Source organism: Heterocephalus glaber, unplaced genomic scaffold (assembly GCF_053883595.1).
Source record: "Heterocephalus glaber isolate CG9 unplaced genomic scaffold, H.glaber_assembly_v1.0 deba00001442, whole genome shotgun sequence".
Taxonomy (NCBI): Eukaryota; Metazoa; Chordata; class Mammalia; order Rodentia; family Bathyergidae; genus Heterocephalus; species Heterocephalus glaber.
This window is the reverse complement of record NW_028258296.1, coordinates 24,410,004-24,427,581: the sequence shown is the minus strand read 5'-3', so window position 1 is coordinate 24,427,581 and position 17,578 is coordinate 24,410,004. Positions and strand designations below refer to the sequence as shown.

General features: G+C 37.3%; 1 protein-coding gene across 3 annotated transcripts in view; it reads left to right on the top strand.

Moving 5' to 3' along the window:
* The window catches only part of Gbp6 (guanylate binding protein family member 6), a 49,144-nt gene extending 37,868 nt beyond the window's left edge, over nucleotides 1–11,276 (top strand). For all 3 annotated transcript variants that reach the window (XM_087213045.1, XM_004841309.4, XM_087213046.1), the window contains 8 exons: nucleotides 1,267–1,376; nucleotides 2,850–3,046; nucleotides 4,883–5,128; nucleotides 5,853–6,133; nucleotides 6,879–7,091; nucleotides 8,226–8,328; nucleotides 9,185–9,378; nucleotides 10,683–11,276. In XM_087213045.1, coding sequence (XP_087069171.1) covers nucleotides 1,267–1,376; nucleotides 2,850–3,046; nucleotides 4,883–5,128; nucleotides 5,853–6,133; nucleotides 6,879–7,091; nucleotides 8,226–8,328; nucleotides 9,185–9,378; nucleotides 10,683–10,904 — 1,566 coding nt within the window. In that variant the 3' untranslated portion in view covers nucleotides 10,905–11,276. The remainder of the gene's footprint in view (nucleotides 1–1,266; nucleotides 1,377–2,849; nucleotides 3,047–4,882; nucleotides 5,129–5,852; nucleotides 6,134–6,878; nucleotides 7,092–8,225; nucleotides 8,329–9,184; nucleotides 9,379–10,682) is intronic.
* The last annotated feature ends 6,302 nt before the right edge of the window (nucleotides 11,277–17,578 follow it).

Genomic DNA, 17,578 nt, shown 5'->3' with positions numbered 1-17,578 from the left:
GTGTATTTGTCTTTTTGTATCTGGCTTATTTCATTGAGTATAATGCCCTCAAGGTTTGTCCTGCTTGATGTAAATAATAAAATTCCTTCCTTTTTATGGTTGGATAAATACATTTCACATTATATTTATTAATTCATCTATTGATAGACACTTAAACTATTTCCAAACCATGCCTGTTATAAATAATGCTGCAATAAACACAGAAGTATAGATATCTCTTTCAGCCACTGATCTCATTTTGTTTGGATCTATACATTGAAGGAGATATTGCTGGATCATATGAAGCTTCTACTTTTAATATTTAAAGGAAACTCTACAATGTTTTCTATAATGTCTATACTGATTTATATTCCAACCAATAGATATAAGGGTTCTTTTTTTTGCTCAATCCTCACCAACCTTTGTTATGTTCTGCTTTTTGGTAATAAACAAATGAATAGGTATCATTTTATACCTCCTGTTGATTTTGTTTTATATTTTCCTGATGATTAATGAAGATGAACATCTTTTCATAAACCTATTGGTCATTTATATTCTTTCTTTAAAGAAATGTTTGCTCATTTTCAATTGGATTATTTGGTTGGCTTTGCTATTGAGTTGGAGGAATTCCTTAAATATTTTAATATTTAATTATTTAATATTTAATTATTACCAAATACATGGTTTGCAAAAACTTTTCTGCCATCCTGTGGTTGCCTTTTCACATGGCTGATTTCTCTCCCAGCAAGAAGCATTTTAGTTGAATGCTGTTTCACTTTGCCAATTTTTTCCTTTGTCACCTGTACCTTTTGGTGTCATATCAAAACAAATAAATAAAAGACCATTGTTCAGCCCAGTATAAAGATGCGTTTTACCTATGTTTCTTCTCATAATTTTATTGTTCAAATATGTTTTCCTTTCTACCACAAATTTTTTACTATATTTTTGTTGTATATGGCCTATCAACCAGTAAATATTTGTAGAACGAAGATATGCTAATATCTATCATTGAATACACCACTGAAAACATGGCACAGTGCTGTGTTTCTATATGTTCACTTATTTCTTCTAATTTGGGAAAGAGGAATTTTATAAAGATTATAATTTTCTTTTAATATGAAGAAATTATTATAAGAATTATTATAGTTGTCAGAGCTGTTATTTGGATTCGTGTCTGGCTTCTTTACATAGTGAGTACCTTAGTTGAAATTGTCAATGAAAGACTGATAGGATGAATATCTGAATGAAATTCTGAAGAGTAGACTCCTAAACTCCTGTGCTTTCTAGGGTGACCCTAAGAATGACTCGTGGATCTTCGCCCTGGCCGTGCTTCTGAGCAGCACCTTTGTTTACAATGGCATGAGTACCATCAACCACCAGGCCCTGGAGCAGCTGCAGTATCCTTCTAGGAGCTGAGCCACCAGACGACATAGGGAGTTTGGGGGAATGAATATTGAATTATTTTTTTTTCTTCCCTGTGGCTTAATCGATTTTGGTAGAGCATGAGCGACCTAGGGCAAAAGAGAATGTTTATGATACTTTTTAATAAAGGAAACCTAGGAGTTATAAGTAGGAATTTTCTTTCTTTTTTTTTAAATACGCCATGATTATTTGCTTTCCTATATTAATTATACATCACCTTCAGAGTAACAATATTAATATTACCGCCATCAGTGTGATTTCTGAAAGCAGACTTTGTATTTCCATATTCTTCCTTATTGTCTTCCTAATTTGTTTCAGTTGTACTATGTTACACACTGTAAGCATATATCCATAGCGTATTCCCTCTCTCTTCTAACATTCATTTTAATTCTACAGATAATTATACTAGACTTCATGTCAGTGTCTGTATTCATCAACTAATCAACTCTGTGTGATTGTGACAAAATATCTGAGATAATCAGCTATAGAGAGGAGAGGTTGATTTTTGGCTCACGGTCTTGGAGGTTTCAGTCCACAGTCAGTTGACCATTGCTTCTGGGTCTACATCAAGGCAGGAGTACATGGTAGAGAAAGCTGTTCACTGCATGGCAGCTGGAAAGTAAAGAAGAGGAAGGGCCAGAGTCCCAATATCCTCACCGAAGGGCACAACTCCCAGTGACCTCACTACCTTGCCCTGGACCCTATCTCCTAAAGGTTCCATCACCTCTAGGAGTGCCATGAGCTGGTGACTGATCCTTTAACACGTGTGCCCCTGGGGGTCTCTTATCCAAACCACAGCAGTGTCTGCAGTTACTCTGATTGTACACAGCTCATTCCCCACAAGACTCCCTGAGGAGGGCTCAAAGGAGCAATTTTCTGCACTTTTGAGCAGAGTTTTTACTTATTGATAACAACCAGGCTCTGCTTTTATACTGAAAAGCTTGGAAAATAATATCCTCAACTCACATTTTCTTTTCTTGAAAGTCTGAAACATGTTACTCTACTCTTTTTTTCTGGGGTACAGTATTGCATCCAAAAAGCCTTATGGTGATCTGTTTTTCTTCCCCTTAAAAGTCATTTGATCTTTTTGTCTAGAAGTCTAAATAATTTTTTGCCTTTAAATTATAGTTCACTTATATTACATACTGATGTTACTCATTCTGGGTCAGTATTCTGAGGTATGTGGTGTGCTCTTTCAATGTGTAGTTTTAAGTAGTTTTTTTAGTTCCAGAAAACTTTTTTTCTTTGTATTACTATTTTTAGATTTTTTTTCATTCCCTTGCTTTGCTTTACTTTTTCGAAACTTTTACTGTCCATGTTTAATCTTCTTTGTCTGTTATCAGTGTTTGACAATTTCTCCTAAACTGTTTTTTTTTTTTTTTTTTTTTTTGGTACCAGGGATCGAACTCAGCATAAGCACAAATTTTCTTTCCCTTAACCAAGTCTAGTTATGTGACAGAGCTCACAGAACTAATCAGGGCAAAGTCTTCTTCAAATTCTGATGGTGTACAAAATTCTACAGAGTTTGTGAGTTTCTTTCCCAGCTTCATCTGGACTGTACGGGATTTCATTCTGGAGCTGAAGTTACAGGGTCGGCCCATCACACCAGATCAATACCTGGAAAATGCCTTAAAGCTGATTCCAGGTACCAGAGCAAAGAGTGGGGGGTGGGGGTGGTGTAGTTTCTGTTGGGTGGATGTGCGGACAGTCTCCATCACTTCTCAGGTTCCAAATATTTGTATTTGAAACTGGCTGGAGGTCTTTAGAAATGGTGACCTAGGTGTACGTCGGAAGCTCTAAAAATTGGAGTTTTAATCTACTTAAGAGCATAAAATACAGTGAAATTATTCAAAACCAAGTGGCTATTTACACAATTTATAGTTTAGCATACAGATTCCAGCCAGTGCTATAGGTGTAAACCAGTTAATTGCATATCCCATTTTGATCTCTGCTTCCTCTATTAGAACTATTGGTTACAGAGATTTTAAAGTTGAAACTACAATACAGACCCAATTCTCTGTTTGGGCACATTAGTTTCACACAGATAAGCTTTTCAAGAAGAAAGAAAACTTTCTAATAGTGATATATAACTTCCTAAAAGTGATCACACAAAAATAACTATATGTTCTGAGTAAATCAAAGAAAGCATTTGCATTTTCAATTTTTTAATTAAATAATTTTATTATCAAACACACATACATACAAAAAATTAAAGCCACTCAAAGAAGAACAATGCAAGGGGAAAAAAACTACAATAATATTCAAATACAGTAGAACTCAGCCAAAACAAAACTGAAAAGCACTTAAACATTTTTCCATATAATGCACTTTCAGTTTTTGCCTGTTAAATTTTTGCTGCAATTATGATGCATTCATTTTACTTTACATTGACAACACACATTTCTATTAACGACAGTATATTTATTCATGCTATCATTTCATAATAAATTATATTAATATGTGACAGATTATTTGTAAATTATTTACATAAGTGTTTATCCAAAGATATTTTGTGAAAAACTATAATTTCTGATTTACTCATTCTTGCTTTCATTTTTCTATTGCTGCTTTCTCAAAATATCCATTGAAAAATTGGCAGAGAGAAAAAAATGTTAAATCAAACATAGTCCTTTATCACAAAGACTTTATAGAATAGTTGTGATTATTTTAAAAACTGTTGTGTAAAATTTTAAAAAGTAAACTTCATGGTGTATATTTGAGGCATAAGGATATGGGATACATGTAAATAGTACAGTGGTTACTGTCATGTAGCAGACAAAACATCTATCATCTTACATAGTCATTTTTTCTGACACAAGCAGCTAAAATTGACTCATTTTAGTAAAAATCTTTACAATAGTTTTGTTAACTCTAGCCTCATTTTGTACATTAGGTCTCCAGACTGGTACACCCTGTAGATCTGCTACTTTGTGTCCTCTAACGTACATCTCTTTGTTTCCCTTTTACCCCTGACAACCACTGTTTTATTCTCTATCTCCATGTATTTGGAATTTTTAAATGAAATATGTTTAGCATCAAAATGGATTTTCTTAAATAATCATAGTAGCATTCTTAATATTGCTAATATTTTTATTTTAATATCATTCCATCATCTCATATCAATTTCTCTTCCTTTTGGTCCCACAGTTCAATTTCAAGAAGGGATTGTGTAGAGTAGAAATTTACATTTGACCTTTTATTCATTCAGTAAACATTAAATAAACAACTCTTCTATAGTTGGTGCCATAGTCAGATCTGGGGATATCAGTGAAACTTTCTTTTTCACTGAAGTCATTTAGCTATCAAAATATCTGGCCTGCTTTATCATTGGTACAAGTTTAATGTACAAAAAATATTAGATGTTCATGTGAAAGTCATTCTGTAAGTGTAGAACATGCAAAGATATAACAATTCTTATGAAAAAAACTTAGGTCCCTGTCCCAAGCTTATTCCTGCTGTACTCTGTTTTCCCATTCCTTAGGTCAAAATCCCAAAGCACAAATATCCAATCTTCCCAGGGAGTGCATCAGGAAATTCTTTCCAGATCGAAAGTGTTTTGTCTTTGATCGGCCAACAAACAACAAACATCACCTACTCAGTATTGAAAATGTCTCAGAAGACCAACTGGATCCTAAATTCCAAGAACAAACACATAATTTCTGCTCTTATGTCTACACTCATGCAAAGATCAAGACCCTCAAAGAAGGAATTGTGGTTACTGGGAATCGTGAGTCTTATTTACATACTTCTGGATGGACTAACATATGTTGAATATACTATAAAGTGACTATACATTATTTTTTAAAAATTCTCTATGTTACCATATGCATGTATTTATACTCTATAAAGAAGTATGTATAATTTATAATGATCTCACTTATTGGGGTTTCCAGTTTCCTCTTCAAAACTGTATGCTTTTTCACAAATATGTGTGGTTTCTACGTATCTGAAAAATATCTTCCATTTGTAATGATAATCACTGTGTGTTAAAATAGATATAGACAATTTGCTCAGAGAGCACCTTACATGTGAATTCTTGTCTGCAACATGAATATGAAATGTTTTCTAAAGGTTTAAATCACCCTACATGCTAGCTTCTAAATCCCTGAAGATCCATTGGAAACTTCAGAATTAGGAGTAAATGTACTCTGAGGTAACTTACCTCACTGGTCACTTATGTAATCTATTTTTATTGTTTTAATTTGGAAATTATGTTTTCCATATATATTTTAATATATTAGATGAAGCTAGATATTAAATATTTTAAAATATCTTTGACCTGGAGAACAATGGAAATGAGGAGTTATTAGGGGAGTGAGGATGAAAATAGGAGGTAAGTGTACATGGGAGAGAGAGAGAGAGAGAGAGATTTTAGGAAGGTAGTCTTGGAATCTTAGATCCCACTGAATTATAACTTCCTGTTTATCCCCTAAAATTCTTGGACCATTCAGGACTGGGGACTCTGGTGGAGACTTACGTGAGTGCCATCAACAGTGGGGCGGTGCCTTGCTTGGAGAACGCAGTGACAACTCTGGCCCAGCGAGAGAATTCAGCAGCCGTGCAGAAGGCAGCCGACCACTATAGCGAGCAGATGGCCCAGCGAGTGCGGTTCCCCACAGACTCGCTCCAGGAGCTGCTGGACGAGCACACGGCCTGTGAGAAGGAGGCCATCAAGGTCTTCATGGAGTGGTCCTTCAAGGATGAAAACCAGGAATTCCAGAAGCAGCTGGTGGTACTGTATCTTATTCAGTACTTTTCTTGATCTTCCCTTTGATGAGTAAAACCTTGAGGTGACTTCATTAAACTCATGGTTCATTTTTAATTCCAATTAGACATTTTGGATTGTCATTGAGAATGGAGTCTTTAAAACTACATGCCACTTCAAACAAAACAAAACAAAACAAAACGCAAAAGCAAAACCCAACAACCTCAGGCATATTATGCAGAATCTCTCTGAGCAACTGAAGCATAATCAAAATAGGTGTCCTCCTTAATACTCCCAGTGGGTTCTGGTAAATGTTTCTGTTTCTGTAAACCACCAGCCTGCCCATAGCACTCCCTAGTCATCCCTTGTATGTTTGCTTTTTCAATGTATCCTGACCCATTGGTAGAAACTTAGTTTCTCTTACAAGATCCTCCTTCCAGCGGATTGTTCACTGTTGTATATTGTAGCATTGAAGATACAATCAGAGGACACAAGAGCTACAAGAAACCATAGACGTTGTGGAATGCAGTTCCTTCCTGTCAGAGATAGGGATCTTCAGATTCAGAAAGTTTCAGAGTTTCCCATTTTATGGCAGAAAGTTTTCAGGGTTTTGAATAAGTCAAATTTTATGATTTCTCATTCATCACAATCTTATTAAACTAGAATAATTTTCTCATTGAAAACCAAGTTGACCTTTCTACTGGGTTCTCTGTGATTTCACTTCCTCTCTGAGACATTTTTCTGGTGACATCTTTGTACATTTCCTTTGCAGAAAATAATAGAGAATAAGAAGGAAGATTTCTTAATGAAGAATGAAAAAGAATCTGATCAATACTGCCAGAATGAACTGAATCTGCTTTCAAAAGCATTAATGCAAAGCATTTCAGCAGGAAATTTCTCTGTTCCTGGAGGGCACCGGCTATACATGGAAATAAGGAAAAAGATTGAACAGGACTATCGGCAAGTGCCCAGGAAAGGAGTAAAGGTGAGGAGTAGGGTTGCCTGGGCAAGTCTAGACAGCAGTGTCAAGGGCTCTCCAGAATCAGTTGTGAGTAATAATATAATAGGAAAATAGCATGAAAGATTTAGCCCCCTCCCCAGGGTAGAGGATCAAAACTAGAGCCTCCTACATGCTAGGAATGTGCTCATCCAGTGGGCTACAAGAAGAAAGCCACGTTTGATTTTAATGCTTCATATTTACTATATATTCCTGAGAATTAAAATGTTCATTCCTAAAGGAACTGTAAGGAGTTCATGAATCTAGGAGGGAGAAAGTAAAAATTATTCATTTCCTCATCCAAGAAGATAACTTGCAATGTGCTTACTGTTCTTAGTGCTAGAGATTTACATGGTTCAGTTAGAGGTTTTGTTCTCCAGGCTGATCAAAATAAGAGATAGGATCATCTAAATAGAGCTGTGTATATTCAGTGGTATCACTTATGAACCTGTGAAAATGGGATATATAGGTGGTGGTAATAAACCTAGTAATGGTACAACTACCATGTATTAAACTGATATTGGTTATAAATTTAGGGGTTTTTTTGTCTTGTTTTGTTTTTTTGGTACCAGGAATCAAACTTGGAACCTTGTGCTTGCAAAGCAGGTGGCGGAACCACTGAGCTAAATCCCCACCCCCTGGTTATAAATTTAGTGATAAATTTTTTCTGTGACTTTTTAATTTGGTTCTCCAAATAGCTTTAAGTAATACATACTTATACTGTGGGCATTTTAAGCTAGTGAATTGAGAAGCTCTGGGAGATAAAATAACTTTTATAGAGATAAAGTCAATAAAATCTGGACAAAGCAGCATAGTGTACAGCCAGCATTTCTCTTTGGAAGACAAATATATGAAAGCATCAGAGACTGTGGTTTTCACAAATGCATCTAATTCTGACTAGCTAGAACCTAAAACAGGTGGCAGGAAGGAACCCTGGGAGAAGGCTGAGGGAGGGAGATGGGAGGCAGGGGACTTGAAGAGTCTCTTGTCACATTGAGGAGCTTGACCCCTTTGTAGAGAATCACTATAAAATTTAGTCATGAAGCAAAATGATGTGCATATATTTATTTTGCATATATCTTCTTCTAATTGTAACTTCTTTATTCCTTCTTGGATCCACAGGCAGGGGAGGTCTTCCGGAGATTCCTGCAGTCACAAGCAGCAATAGAGGAATCCATCCTCCAGTCAGATAAAGCTCTCACTGATGGTGAGAAGACCATGGCAGGTAAGAGGATAAGACTGAGCTCCCAGGGGTGAGCAGATTCCTGCAATGACTCTGGGTGATGCAACAAGAAATCCTGCCACAACCTGGTAGCATGTTTCCTCTCAGAAATGCACACTCCACCAAATGTAAAAAGAACATAGAGGAGTTTGGGTTGTGTGTTAGCTAGAGGGATAGGGCCTTTCCCATCACCTTCTAAATTGTGCTGTGGAAAGCATGGACTTGCATGAATTCTGTGATTTCCTTTCAGATTTGATTTCCTCTCTGAGCTCAGTAAGGCAGAAATTTGTTTTCAATTCTGTAGGGAACAGGGGAAGGGGACGTTACCAGAACCTCTGCAGTTAAGTCCTAGTCTCCTGCGAGCCACAGCAGCACACGTCGAATTACAGGAAAGGTAGAAAAATGAGAAGAAGCTGAGCTTTGGATCTGATCAGTGCTGCTCTGGGTGGCAAAGACAAAAGCCCCCTAGCTTGCAGCACTTTTTATTCAGCACATGGGGAAACAGATGTAACAAGTGAAAATGCAGAGTTCAGTACTTTACATTGGGATAAACAAGGTGTAAAAAGACTGGGGGGTGGCAGTGGAAATCTAAGGACAATGAGGAACTATGCAGATGAAGATTTGGTTCCTCCCTGGCGTCTCCCGCAGGTGTGGTCTTGTCCTGGAGCATTACAGCATCTGGGGATCACTGAGGTCTCAGTTGTGACCCGAGGCCAAAATACAATTATGTCTAGACTGTCCTGGCTGGTCTGTAGGCAGGAGAACTAGGCCTACTCAAATGATTTTTCCCTAGAATTATGTAGCATTGTTCCCAACACAATTCTTTCTTTCTTCCCTTTCTGAAACTTTTCTGGGGCAGCGGAGAGGGCCAAAAAGGAGGCAGCTGAGAAGGAAAAGGAACTTTTAAGACAGACAGTACAGGAGCAACAGCAGAAGATTATAGCTCAAGAGAGGACTCTCCGGGAAAACATAGAACAATTGGAAAAGAAGCTGCAGGTGGAGAGAGAAAATATCCGGAGAGATCAAAGAAGAATGTTGGATCAACAGTTGGAGGTGGGTGCGCCTCTTCTCAGTAATTCCGAATGTCTCTGTTACTTTGGCAGGATGGTGAAGGTTACAATCAGATCATGAAAGGAGGCACTACAACCATTTGGTGTTTGTAATTTATTAAAGCTGAAATCCTTTTGTTTTATTTTTTAAAAGGTGCCTGCTTTGAATTTTGCTCCGTATTCAGACTCTGAAGATTCAGGTTATCTTGACTCCTATGTTTCCTTGGAGAATATGAATAGTGTTTGTGTTTTGGGGGTTTGTAAAACGATCTCACAAGGGCCTGATTAACTAGGACCTGAATAAACAGAATTTTTAGCCAGCTTTAGTCAATGTCAGTAGCAACTGGTTTGCATTAACAGGACCCATAATATTAGGAGCCCTGCTGTCACCAAAGACCCTGAAGTAGATCCATGCGACATAAACTATCAAAAATGTCCACACTTAAAAGCACATCGAAGTGACAACTTTTAAATTCACTATAGTTCTCTCTAGGTATCCTAGTTAGTTTCCTGTAGGTGGGACAAAACAGTCAACATTCCATGGTAGATGGGCTTCAAGGCAGAAACAGCATGGCACAGGGGCTTGGCAGAGGAAGGAGTGCTTAAAGAATGTTAGGCAGGAAGCAGACTGAGAGGGGATGAGCTGGGGACAAGAATACTCCCATCCAGTTCATGCCCCCAATAACACACCTCCACCAGGCCCCATAGACTAACAAAATATCCACTTATTGAAATCATCAATGGATAAATGCCGTGATGAGTATAGCACTCTGATGATCCAATCCTCCTTCATATACATGAGTATTTTGGGAGATATTTTAGAACCAACCCATAGCACCACAGGTGAAGAGCCTGCCTGGGTTAGCTTATGTCACCAGAGTAATTCTGCTTTTATCCATTCAGAAGTTGTAGAAGAGATTTGTAGATGAACAGATGAATTCCAGTTATCAACATGATATGGTGACCATACTGCCCAAGGGAAACTGAGAATCTGTGCAATCAGAACAATGGGATTTCTTTTGGGAAGAATATAAAGAATTTGTTCTCATACCTTAGCGTAGCAGGAATGGTGAGTGAATAATAATAAAGTAAAACTATGCTTTCTCCTCACCATATTTTTCCAATTCAGACAATATTGTTTGTTGCTAAGTTAAATTATTTTCATATAATTGCAAAAGCAAGGGTAATATAATACAGTGTAAGGGTAATATAATACAGTTTTCCAAGGTTTTAAAACAAAGTATAATCTGAATAGAGAAGTATTATAAAAATTTTATTTACTTCTCAATTTTTACTCATTTATTTTAGATGCAAAGGAAGTTGCTGGATGAAGGATTTAACAAGAAATCTGAGGAAATGAATAAAGACATAAGTCATTTAAAGAACAGGATTGAAGCTACAAGAAAAGATGATGCTCCTTTCATTGAGGGAGCTTTGACTGCCCTTGGGCATGGAATAGTCTCAACATTGTCTGCTCCTGGTATACTACTTGGCAAAGTTGTAAAAGGAATTTCTTCACTCTTTAAGTAAGATTAGCTCTTATTTTAAGGAAATGACAGATTTTGAGTATATACTTTGGTTTATTTTGGGTGCACATTGTTTTCATCTGTATTCAGCAGAGTTTTAAAATAAAATTTGCGTATTGGAGAATATCAGTGTCTGGCCCACATTACATAGATCAAATGCATGTGCCCACTGAGAGATAATGTTTTCTTTTAGAAAACAAATGCTGCAATAAAATATACATACAAGGGGCCCATTGACGTTTGCTTTTAATGGAAAAAAAAATGGAAATCACTTAAATGTCATATTATAAGCTTCACAGTGTCAATTTTAGTAGTGCTGATATTGGAATACAGATAGTAAAATGACAATAGGGGTCTATTTGGCCAAATACAGAATTGTCTTCAGTGTATTGTAAAATTAAAATTAAAAATCCCAAACAGAATATATGCATGATCACTATTATACATGACACTATTATATGTAACCATATAAATGAAAATACAAATAAAATGTCTTTTAAAAGTTTAATAAGAAACTAGTATGCTTGTGTCTTTCTGGGGAGAATAGATAGAAATCATCAGTAGAAAGGAAACTTATTATATACTCTATTTTTATTATATACTCCATTTTAAAATTTCTTGAGAATGATTGTATTAAAAAATTTGGAAATAAAGCTGGGGATTTAGCTCAGTGGTGCCGCTGCCTGTCTCACAAGTGCAAGGTCCTGAGTTCAATCCCTAGTACACACAAAAAAATTGGAAACAAAGAATAAAATTTAAACTGTAATACTAGTAATAGCAATAATGAAAATGAAATTGGCAATAAGATGATGAATTTCCTCATCACATTGATGCATGCATATCAATGTTCATAGCAGCACAATTGATAATTGCTAAATCTTGGAAGTTGTCTATATATGTCCACTCAACAGATGCAAGGATAAAGAAAATGTGGTATTTATATGCAATGGAGTAGTACACTACCATAAAGAAGGATAGGCTTCAGTCATGTATAGAAAAACGACTCCACCTTAGACCATAATGTTAAGTGAAATAAATCAGATACACAGTTTAAACATCATATGGTTTTTCTTATAAAACAAACCCAAAATATAATTAAAGAGCAAAATAAAAAATAGATAATAGCAAAAAGGAAGATACGTCTTTTTCAAATGGGAAGGAGACCAAGAGATGAAACAAGGAGTGAGGAGGGGAAGGGAAAGGGTATGAAAAAAGATTAAAATTTGTTATATACATGTACCACTTCCCCACAAGAGATTTAATCATTATGAACTGCAAGCATGAACTAATGAAAAATAAAACATTAAAATTTAAAAAAGAATATGTGCCAGTGAGAGATATTTTGCCCAATTTCAGGATATTATTGAGTGTTACTCTCTCTGTGATGGCCAGGGCAGAGGAGATAAATATGACTTTTCAGAAAAGGACTCCTTGACGGAAAGTGGTAGTTGCTGTTACATGGAGCCTGGTTTTGCCCAGTAATCTTTAGAATCAAAGCAGATACATTGGGCCAGGGATTTAGCTCAGTGGTTTCACCACCTGCTGCACAAGCGCAAGGGCCCGAGTTCGATCCTCGGTACGAAAAACAAAACAAAGCAGATACATTTACAGTAATAAGCTGCACTATCAGAATGATAGGCTGTGTGCCCTGTCCAAGGACAGTTCTGAAGATGGGGAATAGGTTCAAAAGTGATGAGGAGAAAACAAACAGATGGAATCAAGGATACTTTTCATGAATTTGAGAGGTAACTCCAATAATATTTCCCAATCCCTACACTTGATCTGAGCTAATTTTACACCTCAAACCCATCAGCTGTCAAGGTAGGTAAGTTTCAAAGGTTAAGAACCCTACAGATGTTGGACAGGATAATTAATAAGGTTCCCTGTGTTCACCTCTAAGAGACCTGAAGACCTTTATCCATTTATCTATTTATCTCTGCATTGGGAAAATTGGAATGGCTCAAAATTTGAATGCAAAATGGTGCTGCAAGGTAGGGAGCATCCTGCTAGGATGCCCCAGTGAGTATGTGGTATACGTCATACTTAGGCGGATAAGCTTGTTTCTAAAAATAACTATTTCATTGACGGGTGGTCTAGGTCAATCAGGGTCTCAGCCTTTGTTTCTGGGAAGAGGACAAGGTCAGCACACACTAAATGTGAGTAAGACTTTCATAAGGATAGATTAGGGTACATTTTCCAAAGTACAAGGTACAGGATAAGCATGTGATGACCTTAAAATTACAGCCACAGATAAGCATTGCAATCAGCCACATAAGCATGTGATAATTTTACAATGTTGGTCATCTGTGTTTTGCACCATATTTTTTCTTCATCCCTCTGCTCCTACAATATGATTAGTAAATTTGGCCTAATATGGTAATGTAGTATCCTTACTTGACAACAGTAGAATAGTTAATCATTTTAAGCACACTTGGAATCTTTACTGAGAGTTTCTCTGTACTTGAACACAAAGCAAGACGGGTGGTGCCTTCTGTCCGATTCCCTGGAGGCAGAGCCTCAGCCATAGATTCTTGAGCAAAGGATTTGCAGAGGCAGTGCCTTCAGTAGAATGGGGTACGGGAGGCAGGGGAAGGCAGAAAATTAAACCTAGCAGAACATGGTGTCTCTGGTGGAAACTAGCATTGGGCTGGCCCTTGAGAATCTCTGTAACCCAAATAATACCCAGACTGTTCCCTCCTTTAAGCAGAGCTGGCTATCTGTACTCCACCTCAGTCAGTCACCATCTGTGGCCACCCAGCAGGGAGAGTGTGTGGAGTGCCTTGGGAAGAGCAGCTCCCATCATTGAAGGCAGATTCTCTGGAGAAAGGGTGAAGAAATTAGACAACTGCCATCTTAACCAGGTCACAACTAGTTTAAGCCTCAAGCCTTATAGCCTTTGTTAAGAGTTAAAAATCAGGGGGCTGGGCCAGGGATTTAGCTCAGTGGCGCCACACCTGCCTCGAAAGCACAAGGTCATGAGTTCCATCCCCAGTAGGGGGGGTGGTTAGGGAGGCAGAACTACCATCTCCATTGGATGGATGACCAAGATTTATGGGCCTTTGTTCAAACAATGAGCCCTATCAGATAAACACAGGTACACATAACAGCCCAGTGATCAAAAGTTACAAAGTGACCAGACTCAAGATAGCCACAGTCCTCTCCTTCAAATTCCACAAAAATCCCCTTGCCTGTAGGAAAGTGCTGCTCTGGTGTTTGCTTGCAGGCAGTTCCTCTCAGGTATTAACCCCAAATGAAAGCCTGTCCTTCTCTGTGGAGCTCGGTTCCTTTTCTTTCCTAACAAAAGGCACTTGTGGACCTTTAGCAATGAGTTCCCAGAGTGCTAGACGGATGGTGTGGTGGTAAAGGCGTTTTGGGGGGAGTTTCTAGCAATTGACGGCAGCAGTGAAAATATTAACTACTGCATAGCTCCTTGTGCCAAGTCCGTGCATGCCACACTGACCATCACTGTGGGCATGCCAGCCATCCAGGCTTCCCATCCAGAATCCAATGTTAGTATCTTAGTTTTCAGACCTCTCCTGGTACAATTTATTGTTGATTAGATTCCCTAGGAACCAGACTCTGAGATAGACATGTTTATGAAATTGCTTATTAAGGGGCAATTGTTTATCTCCTTAGATAAACACTTATGTAGAGTAGAGAAAAAGATGGGATTGGGAAGAAGAAAAGTTCAGATGTGATGCAGCTACAGTTTCACTGGCTCCACTGGGTGGTTCTAAAGTACAGCAAGTCTCATTTCTCCTCAGTTGAAAAGAGAACTATCATTGAATTATGGCCACCTTAGGAAAAACAAGAGCTTGGGCAAGAAAGTCTTCCTTCAGGAAGAGGCATAAATGGAGTTCAATTGTTAGATTTATTTTCAAGTGAGAGTTCATTTCTAAAGCTAAATTGATAAAAAAGAAAAAAATTTAGAGCAAGGAAAAAGTGACAATTTAGTAAATATACGGATATACACTCCAGTGCTCTTTAAGAGCATTTATGTAGAAAAGGAATGAAGAGAAAAAATGGAGGAAAGAAGGTGAAGAAGAAAAAAGGGAGAGAGGAGGAAGGAGAGAAAGGTTTAAAATGGGTGATATTAGAACAGTACAGACAAGATTCACAAGTAATAAGAATATTGTTAATTTGAAATTGGACCATGTATATAAGTCAGGATTCTTTAGAGAGACAGAACCTTAGGCTGCATATACAAGTAGAAAGAGCTACACCATAGTTAAAATCTGTAGACTAAAGGCCTAAATTCTGATGGTGACTGAGTAGAACATAAATGTGAGATGAGGTGGGATTGATCCCAGAATTGTCAAATTGCACCATAATTGCAGAATCCAGGGTGAAGAGTCTTCTCTCCTTCCAGAGATTTCTGATTGCCACAGCCCACACAGAGGTGGAAGATCTTAAGGCACCATAGATTCTGGTATAGAGCACGTGCTAGACAAGCAAACAATGGCAAGGTCTCAGTGGCCTTCTGTTTATTTCCCTCAGCTGAAAAAGGAAGGCCACTCAAGGAGCTACAGAAACTTCACTTTCTTCACATTTGCTTTCCAAAGACCTGAAAAAGTGTAAACTAACGTGTTTAAAGACCCCAAGGCATTTGGGACAGGAGAACACCATGATTCCAACCTGCTTTTCCTGTCTCATTTGTCAGACAACTTTCTAGGCTGATTGGACTGAACCTAATCCAAGTCCGTCAGACTTAAATAAAAATAGATCTTCTAATAACATATAATAGAAAAGAGCAAGTAGTATGGGCCTATAATACTGCCTTAATAAAATGGCCTAAGGGCCCATGTGTGTGTTACATGGCTGAGGGTGTTTTCCAAATGACTAAAGAAAACCAAAGAAGCTGACTGTTACGTCTTTCTCCAGAGCATTATGAAGATTCAGGGATTACCCATGACATCAATTTACAAGGACTCTGACCAAGTTTTAGTTATCACAGTGTGTGTCAGTGATCCCAGGATGATGTTGGTACCCCAATAAATTGTGTCCTTTTCTCTCACTTCCTGGTGTTTCCAAGCACTACTGGCCTCATTGGGACAAAATTATAGAACTGTTATGGATTCAATAAGTTAGACTTCAAGGTTCAAGGAAAATTTCTACATAATAAGGACAGGTAAGTTCTTCAGTCCTTAGAAAAAAGATGTCAATCTAATTATAATTCAAACTTGTAAAGTCCTTCATAGCAATTAAACCAAATTTTGACTCAAAACTTCATGACATCAACCCAAGTATCAAGGGTTGGACCTCATGAGAGGGGAACAAATGTACAGTGTCCACATTAAAATTTGATGGAAGTTTAATTCCTGCTTTTGTTTGATTAAATAAGAGCTGAGAGTCTTGAACTAATTTATCTAAATGCATTGTTTTTGTCATAGTTAATATCAGATTTCTTATTTTATCAGTGTCTATTGATAATCTATATGGCTTCTGCTACTTTGAATTGAACTGTTACCACTTTTTTTTCTTTAGGTACTGGAGATTGAACCCAGTGCCTTTGCAGTGAGATACATTGTAGTCCCTTTATAATTCTTTTTTAATATTGAGACAAGCTAGGAAGGCTGGGCTCAAACTTGAGATCCTCCTGTCTCAGCCACCCAAATTGCTGGGAGTGTGTGCCACCATGCCAGGGTAATACATCATTATTATTTGCAGACTCAGTCACTATTTTTTAACTTGAAGAAAAGTGAATTAATGTAGAACTAATATAGAATAAAATCAATCTCTAGAGTTCTATTTCATTTTGTTTTTAATTAGGCATGTTGATTTTTAGGTTTTTCTTTTACAAATAGTACCTACTGTAGAATCTTATTTCAGGATAAAGAAATTTAGTTTCTATTCTCCTGAAACTTTGCTTTGTGTGAGTTCCAAGTTCATAGAAACAAATGTATTTACTTTTTCTATGACAGGATTATTGTTGATTCCTTTGTTCACTTGGTAGAAAGAATAACATTCAGATTGATTCTTATCTACATTCATTTACAAACTTGACTTGAAAATCAAGGATTTTTCTTGTGAGGCATTATTTAACATTTTTTTCCTGTCTGCCCTTCTTTGGTGCTACATAGCTTTTTAAAAAAAATGATGTGCTGGAGATAAAATATACATACAGCAGTGTGTACACAGATCTCTGGTACACAGGGAGTTGAGCTTCTACAGATATATACATCGTTGTAACTGCTGTCCAGATGAGACATAGGACACTACCAGAATTCCCCAAGTCTTTCTAGCTCTGGTTGCTCAGTGTTAACTACTCCTCTGACACCTGTCACTGCAGGGCTTTAGTATGTTTCTGAGTTTCACATACCATAACTTAAAGTACTTCTTTCAAACTGATTCCTTTTGCTTAGAACGATGTTTTTAGATGTCACCTTCCTTCTGCACAGCAGTAGTTCCTACTTTCATTGCTATTGTTATAAAATATCTCCAAACTTTGACACGACTGACATTTTGGCCTGCATAGCTCTTTGTTGAAGAGTCTTTTTATGCCTTGTAGGATGTTTAGCAGCATCTCTAACCCCTAAATACTCAATGTCAGTAGTATCTGTTATATTCATTAATCCACTTATGACAACCAAATATATCTCCAAATATTGTCAAATATTTCCTGGGGTCAAATACTTTTAAATTGCTGTTTCTCTGGGGAGAAGACAAAGGTGGCATGGT